The sequence below is a fragment of the Aotus nancymaae genome, unplaced genomic scaffold (genome assembly GCF_030222135.1).
Source record: "Aotus nancymaae isolate 86718 unplaced genomic scaffold, 86718_ANA_hifiasm-v0.15.2.pri h1tg000008l, whole genome shotgun sequence".
NCBI classification, from domain to species: Eukaryota; Metazoa; Chordata; class Mammalia; order Primates; family Aotidae; genus Aotus; species Aotus nancymaae.
In genome coordinates, this window is record NW_026988419.1 from 28,256,003 (window position 1) to 28,283,538 (window position 27,536).

The 27,536-nt window shown below is 36.0% G+C and overlaps 1 protein-coding gene across 3 annotated transcripts in view; it reads right to left on the reverse strand.

Annotated features, from left to right (window-relative positions):
- The window catches only part of PARD3B (par-3 family cell polarity regulator beta), a 1,134,301-nt gene that overhangs the window by 555,402 nt on the left and 551,363 nt on the right, over positions 1-27,536 (reverse strand). For all 3 annotated transcript variants that reach the window (XM_064373118.1, XM_012446125.2, XM_064373119.1), the window contains 6 exons: positions 21,016-21,104; positions 12,660-12,746; positions 7,177-7,302; positions 3,999-4,357; positions 1,516-1,655; positions 259-387 (listed from right to left, as the gene is read on the reverse strand). In XM_064373118.1, the coding sequence (XP_064229188.1) occupies positions 259-387; positions 1,516-1,655; positions 3,999-4,357; positions 7,177-7,302; positions 12,660-12,746; positions 21,016-21,104 (930 nt within the window). The remainder of the gene's footprint in view (positions 1-258; positions 388-1,515; positions 1,656-3,998; positions 4,358-7,176; positions 7,303-12,659; positions 12,747-21,015; positions 21,105-27,536) is intronic.

Genomic DNA, 27,536 nt, shown 5'->3' on the forward strand with positions numbered 1-27,536 from the left:
TAGCTGCATACTGCTGAATAGTTGCTTATTGCTAAAGGTGTCTGAATCTGTGCCCCAGAAGAACTGTTTACACATATGCAACTGTATCAATGTCCTGAAGGTGCGATACCCCAAATGGGGTAACATCCTCTTGGTGTGATTCAACTTGGGTTATGAATGAAGCCTGTGATTTAGAACTCATTTCTCAGCCATAATGAATTCATTAAGTGCATTAAGCTCAGCATTAAAAATACAGTGAGACTGAGATCTGAACATTACCAACTCTCGGGGCAAAAAATGTCCTTCTTGGCGGGCAATGACCAGTGATGCTGTCTCCCCCTGCTTGGTGCTCCTGAGCATGGCCACGAGCTCTTCCTGGGTTCGTCCAGTGACATCTCTCCCATTTACCTAATGAATAAAATCATATGAACAGCCACAATCACAATACTTGTTATCTCCTTCTGCCCTAAATAGTTTTTGAAAGTAAGAAGCAAATAGGCTCCCATACTTAATGAAGCTCTGGAAAGATACAAACTAAACACATGGGCAAAAACCAACAGTTCCCAATAATGCATCATCATTATAATGCTGGATGAACTCAGAGTCAGTAGTTAGAATCAGCAGTTTCTCCCAAGACATCACATTCTTATGTGGGGAAAACTGGACTGACAGGTACCAGAAAATGATTCTGCTACGGGTAGGAAGCAGATTTCAAAGGCTTACCTAGCACCGTTTTCTGCCCAATTCAACAAGCAGAGTGAACCATGATTGCAAATTTCTCTGGAAATATAAATCTAGCAATAGAATCCTGAAATTTTTAAGCATATTTAGAAAATTATAGTCACCAGATTATCATAGATTACTGGAAATTCTAATTTGGAGCTACATTAGTCATTTGGTTCAACTTCTTCCACTATCTAGAACAACATGAAAAGCTACAGTGTTGCTTTTAGCAAAGATGATTGCTTCAAAGGTAAATTGACATTACATAACTATCAAGAAGATAATGTCTTCAGAGAAAAATAAGTGAAAAAATAACAACCCTCTTGCTTTTGGTATCCCAAATATATCTCTCTGCAAAATCCCTTACAGCTCTTTTCATTGCTATCCTAGCACATATGATAGAGATCTGGAGAAGGCATAGAATCACTTGAGATACTCTGGCTTGTCCTGGCCAAGTCTGAAGAGACTATTACAAAGGCTTTTTAACTTTTAGCCCTAACTGAATATATGTTAAATTCTTAGATTCAATTTAAATTTCACAGCAACCCTAAGAGGTAGAAGTAAGAGACGGAAGATCAGAAATGGTTTTCATTATCACTTGGCCCCATATCACTGGCCTTATGGGGGATTTATGAAGTTAGGTTACCCATTAACCAGTTCTCTACTTAAAGTTCTTGTCTATAAGTAGTAATTTTTAATATATATTAGGTTCAAAATAAAAATATTAACATGTACATATATTTCAATGCCATTAAATAACATTATTTAAATGCCAAGAAATATTTTCTTACATCTATTAATTCCAATTCTTACCTCCAAAATTCTGTCCCCTGATTGTAGGCGGCCATCTTTTATTGCTGCTCCCTTTGGTAAAATGTTTTTTACAAAAATGGGACCAGGACCGTGTATGGAAGAGTCTCTGGTAACCACAGTGAAACCAAGTCCTTCAGGGCCTTGCATATAAGAACAGGAAAATGCATAGTCATCTTAAGCATGAGTAATATTATATTTAATCTTACAGTAAGATCTACCTAATTTAGACTAATATAGAATCAGTAAAATATTTACATTCTGGGACATTTTCAACTCAGTTTTCAAATACAGATTATAGTTTCTGACAGGCCATGATGGTATCAAAGTGAATTTAGGGCCCAACATAGATGCGTAACACTTTGACTTATTCAGGTTCTGGAGGAAATGCACATGTTATCCATGTGCCCAGGAGACTGATTTCTCAGTAAACCATAACCTGACTTCATACTTTCAGAGAAGCAAAAGACCATCTGACATAAGTTTTGTCAGCCTCTTAAATGAGCTGGACAACCTGTGGCTGAGCCCTCTACTGTGTCTCAATTCCTCGTACTGCTGCATCCCACTGTCTGGTCAGCAAGTGTGTCTTGCTGCTCCTGCCCTGTTCTCTCACATCTTCAGTTTCTCCCTTGCCATGTATTTTTCACTCTATCTAAAACTACGCTCAGATTTCTCTAACCTGAAGGATCCTTACTACCATCTTACTGCTTCTTCAAGCTTCCATCACCAGTGACCTACCCATGACCATCTCTGTTGGTCTAGCTTTGATGATTCCCACCATTTTCTTGAAATTAATTCTCTCTTTGGTTTTCATGTCTTTATTTTCTGATTATTTTCCTACCTTTGATCACATCCATCACTGTCGCTAAATCTTACCCAATGTCCTCCCATGTAGCCACAGATGTTCCCCCAAAATCTGTCCTGGACCAATTTGTCCCCTGACTCCCTGCCTTGGCCAGTTCCTGGATCCAACTATATCTCTCAGTGAAAGAGACCTAAATCTCTATGGCTCCAATCTCTCTTTCTGATGTCAGCTTCCTAGATGTCACCATGTACATTTCAAACTTCACTCTGTACCTCCCTCTCCAATCCAGATCCTGACCTTTGCAAATATCCTCATCTACTAATTCTAATTTCTAGCAATGACATCCCCATTATGCAACTTTCTCTGGCTGGAAAACCTCAGCAGTCACTGTAATTCCTCTTTTTTTCCTTCCTACAACGAGTCATTTATGAAGGCATGCCTATTACGTTTCTACCTTTAGACAGATGCAATGGACCCATTACTTCTCTTTTGTTGTTTGGCCTTGTCTTCAGTGTATCGTTCTGCTGTCAGGTTAATCTTCCCAAAGTACAGATGTGATGTTATATCTTTCATTTTTGCATTCCAGGCTTTTTAATGAATTTTTAAGGTGATTCTTTGTCTGATTCATTTTTCTATACCCAAAGCACCCAAATCTGTGTCTTACAGATAGCTGGATCATTTGTACAAAAATGCAACTGAAGTATTTAAATAAAAAAAAACCTAATTGATAAGCACACTGAAGTATTTTTATGCCTACTAGTCAATATATTTTATTCCCAGAATAGAATTCTTATAGGTGAATTAAATTTTGATCAGAGAATCTTTCCAGAATCATTTCCATTACCCTAACTGAAGAGACATTATTTGTTTTTGAAAGGCCTTAATAGTTCTTCTAAAACTACCTTGTGACCATAAATTCTCTATTAATTCAGACAAGAATCTATAAGATCTTGGTTTCTTTTGAATTGTCTTGAAAAACACAGAATTTCAAAAGGTTGCAGTAGGGGAAGGGAATACCAAGCAGAGGTTACAAAATAAACAAAAGCATAGAAGCACGTGAATGCTTATGTGTGTATAATACTGCATAAATATGCATGTACACACATGATCTCTTCTCACTGATCTGTGCTTGAAATGGATAGAAAAGTTGAAAAAGATGAAGAAAAGATTATACATGCTTTTGAAATTAGGTATGTTTTAAATAAATGTTTGTGATGTCGAATCAGAAATTAGTAAATATGACATATTTGCTTTCTGAGGAGTAAATTTTTGTTGTTGTAAAACTGTCTTAGAAAAACAATATGCTTTTTGGACATGGTCTAAAGCATGCTTCAAGAATCACTAATCATGCTCAGAACAAGGACAACTGAATTTCAGTGCCTATTAGTATTAAGTTGTAATACAATATTGCTCTGTTGATATCAGGTTTGCAATGATTTTTTTCCACTCCCCAACATGTCTTTATTATTTTCTTGTTTAAAATAATCTATACACTCCAAAGAAAAGAATAAAAAAGTATTACAATTTCAAGAAATTTAAGTTACCTAAGTATACACTTGAATCTATTCTTTGATACAATTAAATGAAGGGCGAATTAACTAAATTAGCCTTAATGCATTTCTCTTAACCAATTTTACATGTTACAATAATAGAATGCTATTAGGCATAATTTAATAATTACCTTTCTTTAGGTCAATCTTAATTTTCTTTGCATTTTTCTTGCTGCCAAATCCCATGAGAGGGGAGAGTGAGGGAGAGGATGGTTTTCCTCCCAGTCTTGGTACTCGGGGACTCTTGCTTTGTTGCAGAGAAGCTGATGCATCTGTTTCAGGACTATCGGTTCTTGTGATATTTGCTGTCTTTATTCCCGATTTTCCATGGACAGGAGGTGGCACTTTTGTTTTCAAAATGCCATCACTGTTACCAAAAATGTTAAGAGGTCCAATGACTGACTTTTCATACTGTTCACGGTTTTGCGGAGGAAGCACGTGGAGGAGCACACTTGGGGATCTCATTGCCTGGCGGAAGACATCCTGAGCCCTGGAAAGAGAGTTGATAAATGTATGATGACCCTGTGTTGAGGTGTAGCATCTTCTAAAGTACCCCAGCAGGGTGGCAACCAGGAGCAGCACAGTGGCCAATCATAGGAGACACGATCAATATTCCTACCAGAATGACTTTGCCGTAATAGTTACTACTTACTACTTGCCCAATAGGTGCCCCTGCACTGGGTTATACACGCATTATTACCACATATCCTTCTTTCATTTAACAAGCATAGTAGGTAGGTATAATTAGGCTTCATTTGACAGATGTGGAAGTTGAGGCTGAGAAAGATGAAATAATTTGTCCAATGACTCACAGCTTTTACATGTTTCTAACCATGAAAATGTAACCATAAAAAGCAAAATAGGCCAGTTGCGGTGGCTCATGCCTGTAATCCTAGCACTTTGGGAGTCTGAGGTGGGTGGATCACAGGGTCAGGAGTTCGAGACCAGCCTGGCCAAGATGGTGAAATCCTGTCTTTATTAAAAATACAAAAATTAGCCAGGTGTGGTGGCAGGTGCCTGTAATCCCAGCTACTGAGGAGGCTGAGGCAGAGAATTGCTTGAACCCGGGAGGTGGAGGTTGCAGCAGTGAACCAAGATTGCACGACAGCACTCCAGCCTGTGGGACAGAGTGAGACTGTCTCAAAAAAAAAAAAAAAAAGCAAAATAATTTGATATTTTGGATCAGATTATTAGTCAGGTTTCTTTTAGCACATCCTTCTCAAGTACACATCTTCTCCAACATGGGTTGTGTTACACTAGGTCCATTTTGACACCCATGTTTGCTTATGGAGATATTTTGGCAAGTGCCTTGGCTGTGCCTAAATGTCTCAGTGGAATTTCAATGCAACACGCATCCTTCCTGTTCCTCTAACATAGAGCACCTGTGTTTTTCACTTTTATGTTCCAGTGCTTTGGGTTCGTCCTCAAAATTCTTATAACATTTCTTCCCTTTCCTCTCTATGCCTCTTGATACTCTGTGCCCAGGTCAAACAATTACTTTTCCCACTCTTTCTTTCCCAGAAGACAAAAATGAAGGCGTTAAAGGGAGGCTCTTTAGAAGAGGCTGGTTCAGTAGAGAGACAAAAACTTTTATTGTTCTCCTGTTTCTATTCCCTATTTCTTGAAACTCAGAAGTGACTGAGGCAACTCAATAGCCATCTTTACCCATGATTCCACTGAAGCATAGTAGCCACGTGGCGAGATGGCAAAGCAGAAAGTCAGAAGCCACCTGACTCACTGATGGCTGTGCAGCTGCTGCACTAACCGTGGAGTGACCTCCTCCACGCTGGCTTGTTGTTAGGAAAAATTAATGTTAATCTTGTTTCAGCTTTTATTTCAGGTCTTTATTCCTAGCAGCCACAGCACATAATAACTAATCATAATCTCAACTGCAATCTGATTCCCCAAATCCTACTGCGCATCCCCCTTTCTAAAGTGCTTAATTCCTCACATTGCTAGGGGAGAGGGAAGACTTCAGATAGGCCACCTAACTCCTGTGGTTCATTTTCCAATGTTATTTTTGCTTGCCTAGGAATCAGTTTCTACTCCATACTAACTCTATACTAAATTTTTATGAGCCTCAGTTTCCACTTCTGTAAAATGGAAGTGATAATGACCACCATGCATAACTATCAAATCTCAAAGCACAGTAGTATGTTAAAAAAATCATTACCACTAATAATTATAGTTTTGTCTCTCATTCATTATTTTAACACAATAGATTCTTCTAAGGCTTCATTTCTTTTCGTAGTTAGCAGCCGGTACCCACTTTTCCTCTACCCACAACCACTCATCTTTGTTCACATATACAATCTTGACAACTAATGCCCAGAGAGAAGATGTATTATGAGCTGCTTTGGTCAGAAGAAAGAGATTGCTGCTGACTACCAAGGATTATGAGGACTTGGTCCCTTGGTCCAGAATCCCACTGCAATGCCAACATACATTAAAAAAATATGCATCAGATTATATACACTCTAATTTTTGGGTATAAAAAGTGATTCCCTTAACATTTTCATGTGTAGAGAGATGATTTCTTAAGGAAGATGGGGTTTTTTTGTTTTGTTTTGTTTTTTGAGATGGAGTCTCACCTTGTCACCCAGGCTGGAGTGCAAAGGTCTCGGCTCACTGCAACTTCCACCTCCTGGGTTCAAGCAATTCTCCTGCCTCAGCCTCCTGAGTAGCTGGGATTACAGGCCAAGGATTATGTGCCACCATGCCTGGCTAATTCTTTTTTGTATCTTTAGTAGAGATGGGGTTTCACCATGTTGGCTAGGCTGGTCTCGAACTCCTGACCTCATGACCTGCCTCGCCCTCCCAAAGCGCTGAGATTACAGGCATGAGCTACTGCACCCAGCCAGGGGACAGTATTTTAATTTTTTCTGTTTCTATGATTCAGTGAGTCCTCAGATATCTCTCACAGGTTTTTTTTGAGTTTAAGGAAGATTCCTGACACCAAGTAAGTTAATTAATAAGCTGAACTAACAGTCCGTGAAAAGAGTCATTAAATACCAGTTTAACTGACCCATAGCCCAAGAAAAACAAACCCATTCATCGTTGCCCAGTAAGACAGCCAGGAAGGAAGGCCTGTGATTTCTGTAGTTTAGCATTCTCAGACCTGCCAGAGACATGTGTGGGCCACCTTTGAGTATGCTAACACATAAGAAGCATTCAAAAATGGATGTCCTGAATCATTCAAAGGGAACTGACTAGAAATTATACCTACTATTTTGATCATAACGAGTTGAGTAATGATTATAACCATGATAGGAATCAACAAAGCAAATAAAACAATGAAAAAATGCTTACTGAGCAAAGGTTTTGTCTACGAGATCCACATTGTTGATTTTGACAATACATTCATTTTCGTGAAATAGTCCCTCTCGCTTGGACCTGCTGTTTTCTTCAATGCCTCGGATGAAGAGTCCTAGAATCCTAAATGCAAAATTTAGATTGAAATGTAATTACAAAATAATAAATGCTAATCATTTCTCCACTTCCAACTATTCAGAAATACGTATTGATTTCTATTTACAAAAGAAATTATGCTTTATATTCAGGCAACGGTTTGTTATATAAATCCCCAATCCAAAAAAACCAAAACTCACTACAAGAGAAAAAACCCTTCTAGATAAACATGTATAAGTTACAGCATCAATCTCTGGCTTCATTTCTCGTGCTTGCAGTAAACTTATAAAAAGGCTAGTTTAGTGGAGTTGACACCAAAGACTCCTGGTTTGGAGAAGGGCATCACGTCGGACTGTAATAAGTAAGTCTGAGTTAGGGACAACATGACAACTTGATGTTTACCAATGAGAGAACATTAGGTATTCACAGTAACTTTTGCAGTCTTACCACCTATTCCAATAATTTGCATTTTAAGAAGCAAACAAACATTTAAGCTCAGATTGTATTACTCAGTTTAGAAGGAATCTGGATCACATCTGTTAGTGCTACCAAATCAAGTATGTGTGTGCTGTTTTCTATGTGCTCAGGATGGAGTATGAGACAAAGCCACAGGACCAGGACCAGGTAACTTCAGTATACATTTGGAATAAAGCTGAAGTCCAAAAACTAAAGACATCAACAAGTCTAGAGCCTTTCAAAGATTTGAGAGCTAACTGGATGGGAGACTAGCGCCACACACAGGGGCTTTGAACAAATAGCTAATGAACTTAATCTGATGGACCTGGAGGGGGGCATCCAGCACCCCCAGCTTCTGAGCAGGGAAGCGGCATGATGTAGGCAGGCTTTGGGAAGAGTTGTCTGAAATTTCAACCAAGAAGAGGCTAAATTAGAGAGGATACCAAGGGGCTTCTGGATTTTTGTGGCTGTAACTTAGAATCAGGTGGGTTGGAAGAAAAAGAAAGAAGAGAGAAAACTGTAGCCATAAGAATTAAAATGTGTGTGTGTGTGCACACATGCGCATGTGCGTGTGTCTGTACATACATACACAATTCTATTACATATATAAACCAAACTAAGCCAAAAAACCGTAAGAAATGGATCTTAACTTATACATATTTTCATTATTTCTTATTTGTGAGAATTCCCTTCTCCTTGTGATGTGACAGAGCTTAGCTGTGTCCCGGAGTAAGAAAGATAGATATGCCCTGCAAGAGGAGTCTGCTAGGTCTGGAGAAACTGTGATCTCCACTTTATCAATCCTCTGGTTTTCCTACTTTGTCACTCTCTTTGTATACAAACCACGCATGCTATGACAAAGTACCTTTGCATTAAATTTCAAATCTAAATAAAACATGAGCACATTTTATGTGTAAATAACAGGGTCAGCCATAGAAAAGGGCAATCTATAATGCAAGTATCAGAGAAAGCAGTCCTCCTGTTTGGAGGGGCCACGGAGTTGAGCCTCTGCCCCCTTAATGAGCTCCCATCATCTCAAGACATCAACAGGCATGGCAGTGATATTTAGGTCTCTACTTCAAAAATGTTAAATGAATACAGCAGGCTGCTGCAAGACAGAGAACAGCACACAGCCATGCCATCTACTGCAGGGAAGGTTCAGGGTCATAGGCACAAGTGTGTGGTGACGTCTTGTGGTTTCCTAGTTCTAGTAGGTTACCAAATTCATCATACACTGTATGACTTTAATCTTGAAACGCAGTATTAAAAATTGAACTATTTGACACATTAAAAACAGACCAAAATTGTGAGTTTTTTCCTAAATTAAACAGCATCCTAAGAGTTCACATTCTGGATTTTTGTTAGGGTGGATTCACAATAACTTGATTCATTAGGAGGCTCACGTGGTTATAAACTTGTTTATGTAAGTGATATTTTTTTAACAAGCATTCAAGTCTTCCTTTAATTTAATTCAGTACATCATCAGTCATGTAATGTTACTCCCTAGGATTTAATTTCACATTTTGGGAGATGAATTAATTCTTTCAGGCCACTGGGTTGCAATTTAGCTGGCATATTACAGCTGGAGTATGCTGTGTGAACCTCACTGATCTAAATAATCTAACTTTCCATGAAAAATTTATTGACAGAATAAGCCCAACTATAAAACCTATGTGTCAGAGGTAATTTTGGTGAAATGTAAAACTGACTGATTTTATTAGTTTGGTCCCTGGCAACAAACCACTTCTGCCCTCTCTGCTCCACGGAAGGGATAGATTCCCTCCAGTTTGATTTCGTCCAGACCACTATGAGAAGGCTCAGAAAACAATATCTCATTATCCTCTTTGCCCTAAACTGGTGAGCTGTGGTAGCTGTCTCATCTGGGACAGATTCACAGAATTTAAAGATTAATGCTGTCGAGGAGTTATAGGCCGAGACTAACCAGTTAATTTGCATTAATGAGCAATGATAAAGGATGTTGAAATTCATAGCCTCACAGAATTAGAGGGGTAACAATTCTTCCTGCTCTTCTAATAATCATTTAGGCACTAACATCTTCTCCTTGCCCTCTTCCTTTTCTTTTCTCAATGTCACACAGCCTCAGCGACTCTACCAGCTTAGCATTTTTGTTCAAACATCTCTTCTCACAGTCTTTATCAGTCTTCATCCATCCTTTCTCTTTCTCTCTCATGTTAACTGTTTTCCCTATGAAACTGAGGCATATTATGCTATCGGTACTGAAATGAATTAGATTTCATGTTTTTAATTCACAAAAAAACATTGACTTTAAGGATACGAATAAAATTAAGTTGCTTTTTAGTTGCAAGAACTTTGGGGTTTTTTGTATGTTTGTTTTGTTTTTACTGGGAAAGCCAATGGCCCTCAATACAAGCAGCGTTAAGCACCCCTCTGCGATGGTATCTAATGAATTCACTGAAGCTTTATCTAGCAGAGCAGCCACTAAAATTTGCTAAGGATGATCTAACTTAGATTAGGCTTCTTTTTCAACAACAGGTGTGGAAACATTTTTGTAAAGGAAAAAAAAAATTAAAAAAATATATTGGAGGCAAAACCAATTACAGTAATCTTAGTAAAAAAAATTAAATGTAAATTCTAATTTAAAATAATGGCACAAACCAATAAACGGAAGGAAATTAAGAGCAAAGTATACCACTATGACCTTAACGAAGCCCCTGTGCTCACACAGTGAAACCATATGGCATTATGAAGTCAGACACTTGTCTGACATGCTCTATACGCAGTTGCATCTAGACACATGGGTTGAGTTAAGTGTGCTGTTTCAGCCTGTACTCATTACTTCTTAACTTTTATTGGCTCATGTCTCTGCTTCCATAGTATTTTTAATGTTTTTAATTAAATTTCCTTTCTATAATACTGGTGGATAGCAAAAAATATATAATAATAATAGAACTATTTCACCAAGTTACTGAACAGTCAACCATGAATTTATTAAAAAAACTGCATTTCTGAATCAGGCTTTTTGGTTTTAGCCAAAATAATCATCATACTGATGATTTACACATTCATACATTATGTGTTTTACAAGGAACTTTCACATTTTTAATGTTATTTAATCCCCATAACCTGGATGTAAAGTAGGTACTCACAAGGGAGAAGTTTAGGGGACTTGCTCAAGGTTATAAAAAAGAACACTGGGATTCAAATCCAATTGTTCTGAAACCAAGTCCAGTACTCTTTCCACTATTCTACAAGGCTTGTGCTAGGAATCAGAACCAGGAAGGAAAAGGGAGGAAATCAATAAACCTTAGTGTATTTCCCTTGTTTGAAATGAGAGAATGTGATTTCTGGTATATAGGGTCAGCTTGTTTTCTGAACTACTGAAAATGAAGTATAGCGACTGTCAGAGGTATATTTTCTCATTTTGGGAAACTGGGAAGATCTTGTGTTCTATCTATCTCAGCTTCATTAAACTAAAGAGGCTGGTATTTTAACAGCTCTGGTAGTTCATAAAGCTCTATCAGTATACTTCTGCCAAAAGTCATTAAAATTTCTCCTGACAACTGAGTAAATATTCACCCTATCTATCAAAAACAACCTCAGTTTGTCCTATGACATAACCCATAACATTTATAAATACACTTATTAACACATACAGAAAATGAGACAATAAGGGCCGCTAGCTTTTTGATTATTTCTTTTTTGGAACATTCATTCCAGTGAGAGCTTGGCATCAGATGTTATTTGCAAAAAAAAAAAAAAAAAAAAAGGTGATGACTTCGCAATTACAGGTAGCAGATGGCTACCTGCTGAATATGATGCCAACCAAAATACCATGACTAAATCTGTTCTTTTTGCTATAGGGCAGACTGAATTGAATAAATATTCAGAAGCCCTAAATTAATACTATATAACGTTTTGGAAAATTTTAGTTCTTGAAAGAGCAATGAAGTGAGAAGTTAGGAGATCTGGATTTTGTGTGACCTTGGGAAAATCAATGGACTTGTCTCAACATTGATACCCTAAACTAAAATAAAGAATCCTCCATTTTCAATGCTGTGTTTAGGAAAATAAATTTAGTAAATTAACTAAAATCATGTCATGTGAGTAAAAACTGATTTTCTTTTAAGTTTCTGACAACCCTTGTCAATATCAATCTAGTGCAAAATGTGGTCATCTTATTACAAAGTGACATAATATCTAAACCACTTCTCTACAATTGTTTTAATAGTGCTAATATTAACACTGAAGTACACACTTTAATTTCCACCAAGACAACAAGTTTTAAATCCAGTTAAATAGATGTAAATTACAAGAAGTGTTGACATAATCTACAATGCCATTTTTATCAGTGTAGATTTAGCAACATAATGTCTTAAAAATTCCAAAAGGATATGGTAAATTATTTTTAATTGACTAAATTATGTTTTAGGAAAATATAGCATGATGACATATTGCTTCTATAAAGCCATCCTAAATACACAGCCTCAGATATAGCTACTTAAAATGCTAGAATATATATTATTCTAAATGCTACATACTTGAAGAATAACAGGTTATATATCAATTTGGAATTATTATACTCACTTGTTGAAGCATATTCTGGTATATTAAAAAAAATTCAGTTGCAACATTTGTTTAATAGTATGTTAACATCTTTGCCAAGGATTCTGTTTACTATGTGTCGCTGACAAGGATACTTTAAGAAAGTATTTCATAATTAATTGTAAATGGAGAAACTGTGATTGATTTTTTTCCCCATTACATCCTAAAGTCAATGATTTTATTTTGCTTCCAACAGTTAAGTGGCCAACAAAAGTATGTCTTGAGGCATCCATGTAAATAATACAATTTACATTTAATCTCCTTCTGAAAAACATTTGGGAAAAAGGAGCTCAGATCAGGGCTTTCATTAGCAATGAGCTTCTGAAATGAGAAAACCATCTTACCTTCCACTTAGAGATGAAAAGAAGGGCACTACATGTATTCCCAATGGGCCTCCTTCCCCAGAAATCTCTACTGTTCTTGTCATATCACTAGGGCAGAAAAAAACAGGAGCACAAATGAGTATCTACTAAAAAACAAATGAGACACATCTGAAACACACACAGACACTGCTCAGGATTATATCAACTAATATAACTTCAACAGCAGAGACTAAGTCAAAAGAGTACATAATTTACTGTTATGTTCAGAAGATTCAGAAAACAAAATGTTTAAAAGGCTATCTGATTTCTTACTTTTACACCTAGAAGAGGAACAAATGGAAATGACTACCTACAAAAATACTTCCTACTTAACTTAATCTGCATAAATCAACATATTTTAAAAGAGATACACAAAAATGAAAATTTTCCCCATTGAAACACACTTGAAAATTACTGTACAGATCATACAAAACACAGAAGAAAACACACTGACGCTTCAGCATAAAGTAGGCTTCTTCTCTGGAACAGAGGAAGAATGAAATAAAATATTTATTGGAAAAAGCACAGAATTACATGTTATAATGGCTGTGAAGCCACAGTTGGTAATACATACGGGCATGTTCAAAGCAATATAAATCAAAACTCAAACTTGCTTTTCAATAATGGCAGTTATATTCAATGGAACAACTCTGAATTTTCACCTCCTATTTTTTTTAAAGGTAGAAAAAGAGGTTGCAAAGCCTGAAGAAAATGTATTATAGAAAGAAATAGAAAGCCTGACCTGCCTAACCTACCCCAGATTAAGGAAAGGATGAGCTAGAAACATTAATGGATTGTGTGTATGACTGAAATAAAGAAGGCACTGGGAGCTTTTGAGTAATAAAGAGTGGAACCAACAAGTTTTCATAAAGATGAAAAATAATAACTGTGAACAATTACTGGCTCCTTTAATCCCAGGAGAAAAAAATAATTGCCAGAAGAAAATAATAATGTGAAAGAAAATATCCATGTTATGGAAATTGTACGCAGGTCTCTATTGTTTTCTATTTACATGAAAATGACCTGAAACTAGATGTCAAATTAAGAGCTACCGCCGCTACAAATGCGTTCTGCTCCAAATTGAAAACGGTGAAATGTTAGCTTCTTGCTGGAAAGTTGAGAACAGCATTAAGCAAAATCCATGATGAATTTACTCTGCATGAAGTATTCTCTGAATTATCAGCAATCTAAAACAAATACATTAAATATATTCTCACCAGTGGATTAGGTTTATTTTTAATGTGTTTTCTTTGCAAGCCTATTATCATTAAGAAATGCTAAAAACAATACATCAGTTTTCAGCATTTGCGGAATATGATGAAATTTCAAATCTGGTAATAAATTTCAAATGAGTTTTGCCCAGATATTGCTGATATATGTAAAACTTGTTTAGTCAAGCAGATTATGTCAGAGGCTTAGAATAAAAGCTAAAAATGAAACAAATCTTAGAGTGATGATATAGTATTAAATCATTCATCTCTATATATGTGAGGATATGAACATTTATGTAAATATATGTGTATGGACTGTTATATAATAGGTATGCATTATAAGGTCTGAATATAAAATGCTTGGTGGGCAGATAAACTCGTATGGCTTTTAATAGACTAAAAAGTAATAAGTTTACTAAAAATAACAGATTTATAGTGCATTTTTAACCATCTGAGGAAGTCTAAACCCAAAGCATTTGCATTCTAAGTTTACAATATTTTTAAAAAAGACTTTTATAAACAGAGATTCAAATTTTGCTTAACCACTGAAAATTATTACCTTTACCTTTATAACTAATATTTTTATTGCTCTGCACTGAAAGAAGTACAACACAAATCTTTCCTAATAAATGTATCAAGTATACACATGCTAAGAGATAGCATCCATATGTAATATATAGAGGCTTTTGGAATGTGTTTAGTCTGTTACAGACTTCAAGATTTCAGATTAATAATTTTTAGGATACCTTTTATGAATTCTCATGTTTTTTCTATTTCACAAATGTTTCTTTCCTCCCACTCAAAATCCCTTCTATAAGACATAATAAATTATATGTATCATACTGATACCTACTCTATAGTAATCATTAGTAATGTGTTTTAACATTTATTTAAGAAACCAAAACATATTTGTTTAAGTAGCTAATCTTTTAAAAATACTTAAAAGTTTTGTGAGAATGGAGTTTTAAAAGTTGATTTCCATTTTATGAGATTCTCCTTTCAATGCAGCAGAATAAAGTTTCATTCTACCATTACACACAATACTTGCAATTTTGTGGCTAGAAGGATTTTTTATAACCTTTATATTATTATCACAAAAATAGTACTATCCCAGAAAAAAAGCCTAAAACACTTTCGATTTTGTTTACTATAATATATAAGCACTTACAGAAAATTAGATCTATTTAATAAAAATAAACAATATAATTCAATATAATTTTACATAGACCATGTCTCTTCATGTTCTTTATAAAATGTTACCCATTATTGGTTTCAAGATAGAAAGGAGAGCATTTGAAAAAGAATGCCTCATGGACCAGTTCACATATTTTTATTTATTTTAAAAGAAAAACAACCCTCAGTATTAGAAATACTTGATGGAGTTTTGTTCTGCAGAAATCTCTATATATACCCCCTTCATGGAAGAGAAACACAGCAAGTAGGACTGGACATAACTATTTGAATACATATCCCATAAAGTGAGATTTTACAAAGACGTGAAAATAGGCTATTAATGCTATTTGTTTAGATAAACTCTAGAGCACAATTCAGGGATGAGTGAGCAGGACATGGCACTTTATGTTTTAGAGGACAGTGTAGTAGACAGAAAATAAGCTAGAAGGTTGATTTTGAATGAAAAATGTAGAAAATGAGGTGGAAAGGATATTCTGGGAGTGGAAAGAAAAAGTATTTGACAGTTACTAATTAAAAAAAAACAAAAAATGAACTGTGTGTGATTAACAAAAGGTTTGGTTATACATAAAAGTCAAGTGGGAAGATTTTACTAAGATCAAAATAGCTATCTTTATACAACTTTCTAAGGCATACTAAAAGAAGCAGATAATTACAAAGCATTAGTTTAACTAGTATTAAACTAGCAAAATGCTCTAAGATCCAATTGATAAAACTGGAACCAGCTGCTACCGATCTGAGATTTAGACAAAACTATCAGTGAAGCTGCAGAATCAGTGGTCTAAAAATGTGACTGTCATTATGAATGGCAACTCTGCTAGAGATAGATGTGAGAGGCTTCATTTGGTTTCCATCCAGAAGAAAGCTTCAAGCTTGAGGGACAAATGTAAAACAGAAGCTGCAGACGTTTGTTTTTAAGTCTCGTTTCTTTACAAAAGGTAAATGGACAGCATTTTTAACACTAAGATTATTGAACTCAGTGGTAGGTCACTTGTTGAGCTATGGAAGAGATGAGAATGAGGACAGGGAGGGGGAGGGGGAGGGGGAAGGTTGAGGCATGAGAATCACTTAAACCCGGGAGGTGGAGGTTGCAGTGAGCCCAGTTCGCACCACTTAACTTCACCCTGGTTGAAAGAGTGAAACTCAGTCTCAAAAAAAAAAACAAAAACAAAAACAAAACCACCTAACTAAATAAATAAATTAGGTATTTCCCTATTAGAGTGGTTGGCTTTAATAAGAAACATAAAGATCATAACATATATACATTACACATGTCATATCTGGTATTTACAAAGGGTTCAATAGCTACCTGCTATTAGTATGATTATTAGAACTTTCTAAGGAAACAAGTTTATAGACTAAAAGAATAATCTATATCAAACTTTCCCATTTTTTTTCTATTGATTTCCTCAGTAAGACTTTCTTAAAAAGCCTTAAATACCACCGGATTGAGGAACACGTTTTCTTTGCAATTAGATTGACAACATGCAGAGAGAAGACAAAGGGCTGCAACACATCAGTGGGTGTTAGTTGATTTTCTCCAAGGATGGATTCACAGATCTGTGGCAAGCAATGGTATGACAGACGAACTACAGAGGGAACCCTCCAGGAAGAGTCGGCAGACAACCTTGAACTCTACTTGATGGTGAAACGTCTTGAGGATGCAAACCTACTGAATACAAATCTATCGAAGACTTTGTTGTTGGTGATGAGATCCACTTATTTTCCTTGAATTCAACAAATATTAATTGAGTTGTTTCATTGGGGAAGTTCCACAAGGAAAGAACAAGAACAAATTGATGCTTTAGGAGTTCATAATCTAAGGGGAGGGTTGAGACAGTTAATTAAAAAAATAGAAGGCAATAGGTCACAGTAGCAGATTCTCAGTGAATCTAAGCTCTTACTTGGGAGGCAGTGTGCCAACCTTCTTCTGGGCATTATATCATGTGCTGATATTAAATCTATAAAGAAAACATTCATATTACATCCATTTTAGAAGTAAACTTATGCTTAGAGAGTTTAATAATTTGTCCAACATCATATCATTCCTATAAAGTAGAGTCATCAAGACTTAAATAGGGACTTACTGCACTCCAGAGCAGAGTTCTTAAACATTTAACCAAAGTGCAGTTTCAAAGTGGAGGGACCTTGTGATGTGTTTCAGAAAAGGAGGGTACAGGCTTAGGAAGGGAAGCTGAGATAGGAATCTCTTCGTGAAGAAGGATAAATGGGTCTTCCTTTAGAAAAGGTAGGTGAGGGGATGCAGGCATGCACAGGAGAGAAAGTCAACCAGATGGAGATATTGAAGGAGGATAGTTTGTGAACATAATTGGCTGTAATATTAGAAGGAGGGAGGGAGAAAGGTGGGAGAGAGAGAGAATAAGAGGAGGAAGAAGGGATAAAAGAGAGGGAAGAAAAAGGTGCTGTGCATAGGAGACAGATTAAACCATTAGCTTGAGATTAAATCTCAGAGTGGTGTGTTAAATTTCTGGCTGGTAAACATACTTAATTTGCAGAAAATTAAGTCACTACAGGTTCTAGAATTAGGGAACAGTGTGATAAATTCTATGGTTTAGAAATATTTATGCAGTGATAAGTGGGATCAATTGGAAAAGGGAACAACAAGGGAGAGACTGGTACTTGGGGCAGGAATTAGTAAATTATTGCAATAATCTAGCTGCAATTAATAGAGTAATAGAGGCTTGAGTAATGACTACAGGAATAAAGCATCAAAACATGGGGAAATGTCTCACATTTTATGAGATGTGCTCTGCACACAGTTTGACCAATAAACAGATATTGTGGTCACAGCAGAGGATAGGATAAAATGTGCTGGCAGTTTAAGCATGAAACAAAAGGCAAGTTTAGAAGAAGGCTTATTTGGGGAGTAGGAGTGGAGTGATAAGGCAGAGTCAGAAATGAGATAAGGAATTAGGGATGAGGTGGAGGTCTTTTGCACATATTGCTTGCTATTTAAAGAGAAGCTCAAAGTATAATTCTTTTAAAAAATCACCAAACCTCTTGTTTCATTGTCTTTTAAGATCAAAGTAAGTTGAGTGGTGCTTCGTAAGAGATGCATATTGTAAGACTATTTGGAGAATGTCTTTTAAATGTTATTTTTCTTTAAATAAAGTTGTGTTAATAATAGATGAGCAGTTAACAGTTATGCTTATGACTTATGGAGCAATGTACTGTATCCATTCAGTTATTTGCTCAACAAATAGGTCCCTATTATATTCTAAGACCTGTATTAGGTGTCAGGAATCCTTTGGAGGATTCACAGTCTTGCTTGGGAGAATGAGAGACAGTTAAAATAAACTACAATATGTATAAAAATGACAATGATAATGGCAATAGCAATTAATGTTTATCCAGCCTTTCATTTAGCATTGTGCTAAGTCAGTTATCTGTACTATATCTCATTTAATTTTCACAATAACCTATGTGACCATGACACCCATTTTCCTACAAAGATACATGTTAAAGAAGTAAGGTAATTTGTCCAAGATTGAACAGGTGGTAAGTAGCAGAGCTAGTGCTCAAACCCAGGACTTATCTAAATCCAAAAGGTTTGGAACTAAGGAATGGTTTGATAAATGCTGTGGTTTAAAAAACTGTATCCAACAGTAATATGTGGGATCAATTAGAATTAGGAGAAAGTGATATCTGACAAAGAAGTTAGTAGGTTACCATAATGGTGTAGCTGAGAGGTAACAAAAGCTCAAGCAATGATTATGGAAATTAAATAGTTTCAAGACATTTTGAGATAGACTGCAAATAATTTACTTAGCTTCTATGTGGATGTGTGCCCAAAGTCCTATGCGTGGGCCAAGCCCTGTGGGATATGAGATTCTTTCTGCCCCAGAAGCATATGGACCACGTAACTCAGCTATAATTGGCTTCCTAATTTCACTTCAACTGTTTTTTTCATCTCATACCAGCTAGAATCAATGTCCTTTCTTAGAATCGTAACCTCCAAGCTTTCCCCTATGCATTCAATGATGTTAAGATTGTTATCATCCTTTCCCACTCCAGGGTCTTAAAGTGCTGGGCATTGCACTCACTCTACTTTCTGAATTTGACATAAAGCTGATTTTAGCTGCTTTTTATAAGAGAAGTTTCCTAGCCTTGGTCAGGTAGCATGAAATAGAACACCAAGGCATCAGGGAATGCACACGCAACAGGAATGTTTGAAACAGTGACTTTGTAGATAAGAGTGGTGAGTGTCAATTAAGTCTGTGGCTGTCACTTAATTGCTCTGAATTACAGTTCTTTAACCTATTAAAGGTGATAAGAAAACTCATGTGAAAAGCCTGTTCTGATAATAAAATTATACATATAAGCATACACATGTTTTAACTAAATAACATACATATTTTTAAGTTCCTACTCACTATTTCTCCCAATTCCCTGTAGCTGAGGAAAGCTTAGCTAATTTGTTCATATTGTCATAAACCAAATCATTGTTGACTCTATGATCCTATTCACACAGCATCTGGCCAAGATATTAACAATCTTTTCAAAAAGCTAACGTTGAAATAAGCGAAATTAAAGCCAAATAGAATAAGAGCATTACACTCATTTTGTCTACCTCCAGAAACAATCTTATTAAGTTTCTGAAAAGACAGCACTTTGAAGATTTTCTATGACTCCTCGCCCCATAACCCCTCCCTTTTTTAAGAGACAGAGAGGGTCTCCCTGTGTTGCAGGATGGACTCAAACTCCTGCACTCAAGTGATCCTGTGAATCAGCCTCTCAAGTAGCTGGGATGATAGGCATGCACCAACTAGCCCAGTTTGTATCAAATTTTTAATACTATGCAGCTCATCAATCAAATAAACAATCTAAATAAAAAGTAACTATGGTCATGTGGCTATAAATAAGTTTGAGGAGAATCCATACAGTGAAGCATGTGAAAAAAGATGATCACCTATGTTTTTAGAAAGCTAATTTCATGCTAATTGTTTGGTACCAATTAGTAACTGGACTCAATGAAAGGAATATGTTGACTGAATGAATAATTATAAACTTCAGCAGCTTTACCTAATGCTGAAGCAACCATCTATTAAATATCAAATTATTTTCCTTATGCCAAATTTGAAATGCCCTGAACAAAATGATTAGAATAATAATAGAGATGACATGATATTAATGAAAGTAGAAGTAGCAGCAAATACTCACAGGATTTATCCTAACCCCAACACTGTGCAAAATGTTCTACATATATTAACTCATTTAATACTCATAGTAACCCCCTGAATAAGGTTCTAATAATATTTCCATTCTACAGACCAGAAACTAAGGGAAAGAAAAATGAGTAACTTGTCTAAGCTCATAGGACTAGTAAAGAGGCATAGCTGGGATCTGAACCCAGGCACTACCTAAAGCTGAACTGGAAATCACTGCAAAGCAAAGAAAGTACTGGGAAACATGGAAGCAAATAAGTTGCCTTCATTAAGAACGTGAAAAATCCTGGTTAATGGACAGGGTTCATTTTACATCACCAAGTAAAATACTGCAAGGTTGTTAAAACACAATACAAAGTAGTACTCAAAGAGCTAAATTTAAGGTTCCCTGGTGGTCTAGTGACTAGGATTTGGCATTTTCAAAGAGCTAAAGTCAAAGTAAAACCACAACAGTGACCTCTGAAATGTTCATTTGAAAGTGCTATTTGAGGAGAGAAAAAAGTAATTAAGAAATCCTGGGTACACAGGAGTATTGGATGGCTTAAGGATCATTTGTATATATGTTTGTCCATAAGCTCTCATATGAAGAAAACACTAGAAAAGAAGAATTAACTGTTAGGTTTGGAACATGTTTCACTCCACAATTCTACTTATCCTGATCTTTCTTGTAAAATAAGAATACTTATAAACCATTAAAAAACACCTCAAATTGAAATAAATCAGATATTTTTATTTGCATGAAGAGTATACCTCAATGTGTCCTTAGTTTTTGGCGACGTAACTAGTTCTGTCTGTTCACCATTCATAACTTCTCTGTCTTCCAAGTTCTGCGTGGAATCCTAGAGTAAAACAAAATCGGAAGCATGTGATGCTATGCATATTGAATTGAAAATTTGAATAAAACATCTCAATATGGGAGAGTAAACGGCTTTATGCTGGATATATACATTATGCTCTAATTTCTTTGAAAACTGGAGGCAGGTGTTAATCTTTTCAGTGTTTTCAATGTTCTGTTCTCTCCTATTTGATTTCTGAAATGCTCAAATGGGTCATCCACATAAGGCAATATGTTAAGAGCTTTGGAATACTTCATTTAACTTCCTGCTACCCAGCCGTAGGCTTTTGGGACTGTTTTAAACCAGGAAGGAAAAGAATACCAAAGGGGAGGCTCTAGTGACAGGTGGTGATATATTAGCCTTGAGGTACTATACTTGCTTGCCCCTCACAACATTAAAATATAAAGAAAGCAAAATCCATGAAAAATCGTTGCCTGGCAAGGTCACCTCTGTCAAAGTGAGGCAGAAACACTGCAGGAAGAAGAAATCCAGAATTCTTACTTTGTCATAAAATTTGATTCTGAGGATGATCTTCCCAGAGAAAAACTCAAATTGCCCGTTTAATTTCTAAAATTGTAAACAGGCTCCCACTACAGAAAGGTTAGAGGGTCAGAGAGGTCCTGCACCCCAGGACAGTGGTAAAGTTGTATTTTACCACTTAGAAGAGGTAAAGGATGGATTCTAGAAAGAGTGCCTGATGCTGCTGCTTCCTTATGGAAGACATTAAGCCTCAGAGCTGTTCTCTGACAGGGAATAATCCTGTGGATATCCCTCTCTTCAAAAGCAGAGTCAAAAAAAAAAAAAATTTTTGCTAGACATGGACTCTGGTTTCACCAAAGCAACAAGCCAGATACAGAAAGACCCACTAGCAAAAATCCACACCTATAAACAGCATTCATGCATCCAAATCCATTATTCCAACAAAGTAAGACAATATATGAGCTTAAGAGGCTGGACATAAGTGAATTAGGTTAATATCTTAAAGAAAATAAGACAACTGCAACAGAAGCACTTTGTTGTAGTGAACTAAGTAAAAAAAAAAGTCTCTCACTTTGAGATTGAGTAGCAACATTTCATGCAGGGGTTGGTAGTTTTGTGAAAGACTTGGTCTATGCTAGATTTTTACATTATTTTTCTCCTCTTCACATAGATAAGAAAAGAATTTCCATAAGGTTAAAGAACACTTGATGGTTTAAGGTATCAAATCTTAAAAGATGAATGCTTTTGAAAGCTTTCAAACATTCATATTATGAAGGGCTTGATATATGCTTACAGATAAATGGAGACAGGGTTGGGCAGGTTACAAAAATAGGTAGAAAAATTTAACATAATATTGGAACCCATGATTATCATGTATTTCAGGATATTTGATGACCTCATTTTTGCCAAAATCATTAAGTTTCTTATCTGTCTCTCTTACACAGGAATGAATTTGTGTCTGGCTCTCTATATATCAAGCACATAACACCAGGAGTTCATTGTATTAATTTTCTAATGTATAATAAATTATCCCACAACTTAATAGATTAAAAAAATAAACATTTATTATCTCTCACAGTTTCTGTGAGTCAGATTTAGAAGTAGCTTAGCTGGGCAGTTCTAGGGTCGGATCTCTTGTGAGTTTGTAGCCCCATATCTATGGGGCTGCAACCACAATCATCTAATGGACTGGTTTAAGATCATTTTTATTTCTTACAGCAGCTTTACTCATATATAATTTACATAAGAGTCACTATTTTAAATAGTACAATTAAGTGGTTTTCAGTATATTCAGGGTTTTGTAACCATCACCATCTAATGTTAGAACATTTTTATTACCCTAAAAAGAAACTCTAAGCCCATTATCAGTCATTCCTAACCCTTCCCTTCCCCAACAGGCCCTGTCAATAATTAATCTAATTTCTGTCTCAAAGGATTTGCCTATTTCAGACATTTCATATAAACAGAATCATAAAACACGTGGCTTCTTTCACTTTGAATAATGTTTTCAAAAGCTCAGCCATGTTGTGGCACGTATCAGTATTTTATCCCATTTTATGGCTCAACAATATTCCACTTTATGGATATACCACATTTAGTTTATCCATTCATCAGCTGGTGAGCATTTGGGTTGTTTCCACTCTTCCCTATTATGAATAATGTTGCTATGAACATTTGGGTACAAGTTCTCGTGTGAACATATGCTTTCAGCTCTCTTAGGCATACACTGTGGAGGGACTGTTGGTCAGATGGTAACTCCATTTTTAACGTTTTGAGGAGCTGCTACACTATTTCCCACATGTCGGAATGATTTGCCATTCTTACCTGCAAAACATGAGGGTTCTAACATCTCTATACTTGCCATACTTATTTCCATTTTTAAAATTTTAATTTTTTTTATTCATCCTAATGGGTACTAGGTGACATGTCACTGTAGTTTTGATTTGCATTTCTGTAATGACTAATGATGTTGAGCTTCTTTCCCTGTGATTTTTGGCCATTTGTGTATCTTCTTTGGAGAAATGTCTATTTGTCTTTTTATTATTGACCTGTAAAGAGTTCTTTAAATATTCCATACACAAATTTCTTATTCAATATATGATTTGCAAATATGTGTTTCCATTCTTTGAGTTGTCTTCACTTTAACGAAGTCCAATTTACTTATCCTTTTTTTTTTTTTTTTTTTTTTTGAGACGGAGTTTCGCTCACCCAGGCTGGAGTGCAATGGCGCGATCTCGGCTCACCGCAACCTCCGCCTCCTGGGTTCAGGCAATTAATTCTCCCGCCTCAGCCTCCTGAGTAGCTGGGATTACAGGCACGCACCACCATGCCCAGCTAATTTTTTGTTTTTGGATTTTTAGTAGAGACGGGGTTTCACCATGTTGACCAGGATGGTCTCGATCTCTTGACCTCGTGATCCACCCACCTCGGCCTCCCAAAGTGCTGGGATTACAGGCGCGAGCCACCGCACCCGGCCTACTTATTCTTTTGTTGCCTGTGTTTTTTGGTGTTGTATCTAAGAAATACTGCCTAATACAAGTTCACAAAGATTTACAGCTTTGTCATATTCTAAGAATTTTTTATTTTTTATTTTTGAGACGGAGTTTCGCTCTTGTTACCCAGGCTGGAGTGCAATGGCGCCATCTCGGCTCACCGCAACCTCCGCCTCCTGGGTTCAGGCAATTCTCCTGCCTCAGCCTCCTGAGTAGCTAGGATTACAGGCATGAGCTACCATGCCCAGCTAATTTTTTGTATTTTTAGTAGAGACGGGGTTTCACCGTGTTGACCAGGATGGTCTCGATCTCTTGACCTCGTGATCCACCTGCCTCGGCCTCCCAAAGTGCTGGGATTACAGGCGTGATATTCTAAGAATTTTATACAGTGTTAGCTCTCACATTTAGGTCTATTATCATTTTGAGTTAATTTCTGCATATTTTGTGAGGAAGGAGTTCAAATTCATTCTTTGCATATGGATATCTAGTTGTGCTAGTATCATTTATTGAAAAGGCTATTTTTTACTCATTGAATTGTCTCGACACCCTTTATAGAAAATAAATTTACCAAAAATGTAAGGGTTTATTTCTGGATCCTCAATTGTATTTTATTCATTGATCTATACACGTTTATTCTATGTCAGTATGACACAGTCAATTATTGCAGCTTTGTACTAAAGCTTGAAATCAGGATGCATGATTCTTTCAAATTCATTCTTATTTTTCAAGATTGCTTTGGTTATGCTGGGTCTTTTGCATTTCCATATTAATTTTAGAATCTGTTTGTTAATATTTGCAAAATAAACCAGTTGGTTTTTGCTAGGGATAGCACTGAATATACAGATCAATTTGGAGAGTATCATCATCTATGCTTCATAAAGTCTCTCAATCCATTAACAGTGGCAGTTAATTAACATGAATATTCTTTTTAGTTTTATAATTCTGTATAGGGATGTATCCTCAGGGTGTCAAAGAAAAAAAAACTGTGATATTTGCTACAAAGTTTTATATAATTATTGTTGCCTCTGAATCATATTCCCAATGGAACTTTCTTGTTGATCCCTAACAAGGTGGAAAAATAACACACTTTCTGACTCAAATCAACATTATGTAAGGTTAAAAAATGAGTTTTTCATCTAGTTCCAGTTAGATAGCAAGTAAAGGTTCTATTTATATCAACAACATGCTTAATGCTCTGAGTATATGAAAATGTCAGTTACAATTTGAAAGCAATATTGGGACTACTACAATGTCATAATTTGCTCAAGGATAATTCTGAGCTGACTACACATTTGGAAAAATCATGTCAATAACCACAGACTTTAAAAAGAATCCACATTCACAGACTTATATCTCTAAGACAGGAGTCCTATTATTATTAAGATAACATCAAAAGCACTTTGCCTTGCCGTACCTATCAAAAGGGGGTAGTAACTATAGTTTATCATCTCAACTAATGAGCAGTGTTTGTCACTTGCCAAGATCATTTCCATATATTGCACTAACAGAATTCTTTGATATTCTCTGAAGATGGGGCAGGCAGACAGATGCTTAGGGCATCTTATAAGGACGTAAAGCCAATTTCAAATTGACTTCAGCAACACTATTGCTGTGCAGTGCTTCAATACTTATCAACAATGGCAGCTTTTAACAGGGTACCTAAAATCATTTTTTCCAAAAACTACAAAATAATTGACAAACAATAATTTAAGAATACTTAAGCTTTTCCTTCACTAAATTACATGGTAAAATGAAGAGTCCTGCAATTGCACATGTCTAAAAATGAAACTATTTTTTTCCCTCATTCCTTATGTAAACAACTTTGAGAAAATCTGTAAGATGGCTTTTAAATTTGGAAGGTAAGTCACAAAAATAACCCTAATTATGAAGAACCAGAGGTATAAACAATTGATGCCAAACAGCGACCATAGTTCTTTGGCTTCAGGTTTGAGAAACAGTAATTACAAATCCTCCAACTTGCCTCTATAAAACATAATAGTTTTGGAAGGAAGCTCTATTATTACTTTTATTAATATAATTATTACAATTTCTATTTTTAATGTTAACATAGAAGGATGTAATCAGCTGTATGAAATACAAGGTATAGAGCTATTTCAAAATTTATTTTGTCTCCACTTTTGCCCACATGACAAGTCTTTGCTCTCTAAAATAAAGTTCAGTGGGAGATTGTCTCTTGCCAACTGGTCAGAGACCTTTAAGAAGTTTGCCCTTTACCACTTTCATCAGAGCAGGGAGCAAGCAGATCATATGTGGCTCTCACAACAGACAAGTATAATTACTACCATTTTTTTAAAAGCGAACGTTTTTAGCAACACTTTCAGGATCACGGGAGCATTTCTGACAGCCAAAATGAGTTGGATTTAAACATCACCACACTATTTTTAGCTTTAAAATCAACACTTCCATAATTATTCCCAAACCAATTAGCAACAGCTGGAAAGTAAAGGTGTTTACATTTGGTTAGCACTAGCTTTAACAACTGCAAGTTCTCACAGGCTGGATGAAAAGGGCCAGGCACCAAGACAGTCAACAGTTTCTCCAGTGGTGATCACAGCATCAGCACCAGGATATCATTGCATATTTCACAGTTAGTACCAGTCACTGATTTCATACAAAAATGTGTACTCATTATGAAGCATCACTTGGTTATACATGTCCAAAGAAACTTAACACTCTTGATATATACACACACACACACACACACACACACACACACACACACGTTTTTTGGAATAAAATGCTCATTGCATTCCCAAGTTCTCATTGAATTTCCCTGGTCTACTGAAGCTACAAAATGAAATTAAAAGTAGTTTTATTGCTCAGTTTTTCATCTGTCAGACGAGAACTAAAATAGAGGTCCCGTCTATTAATAGGTATCTCCCTCTGACTTATAGGTGATCATAAATGGCCATAATTTTCCCCCTCAATGAATTTTAGCCGCATTTGAAACCACTTGCTGATAAAATGTAACTGCAACTGAATTATGTTTCCAAAACTCAGGTGCATTTAAAAACAAGATTTGCATTCTGAAAAGTCAACTACAAGTTTCTTTTGAAATTGCACATGAATGTTAGAATGAGAGTAATAGAAACATTATACAGAGAGGATCTGAACATCAGGTTATGTGCCTGGTGCTCATACATAAACATAATGTAAATTTTAAAATTAAAATTCTGGGCATAATTCCAGAATATTTGTTTTTACTTTTCAGAACAAAAATATCTGTGCTAAAGTAAAACAAACTGCATTTGATAAGCACACATGAAATTAACATGCAATTTGATTGTTAAATACTGTCACTTTCAAACTTCACCTAATATATATTTTGTATGCCTTTGGAAATGCCTTGCCATTGGAAATCTCTCAGTTGACTTCAAAGATACCATCCCTAAAAGATTCAGTCTTAGCAATTAATATGCCTATAAGTCACTGCACACACACG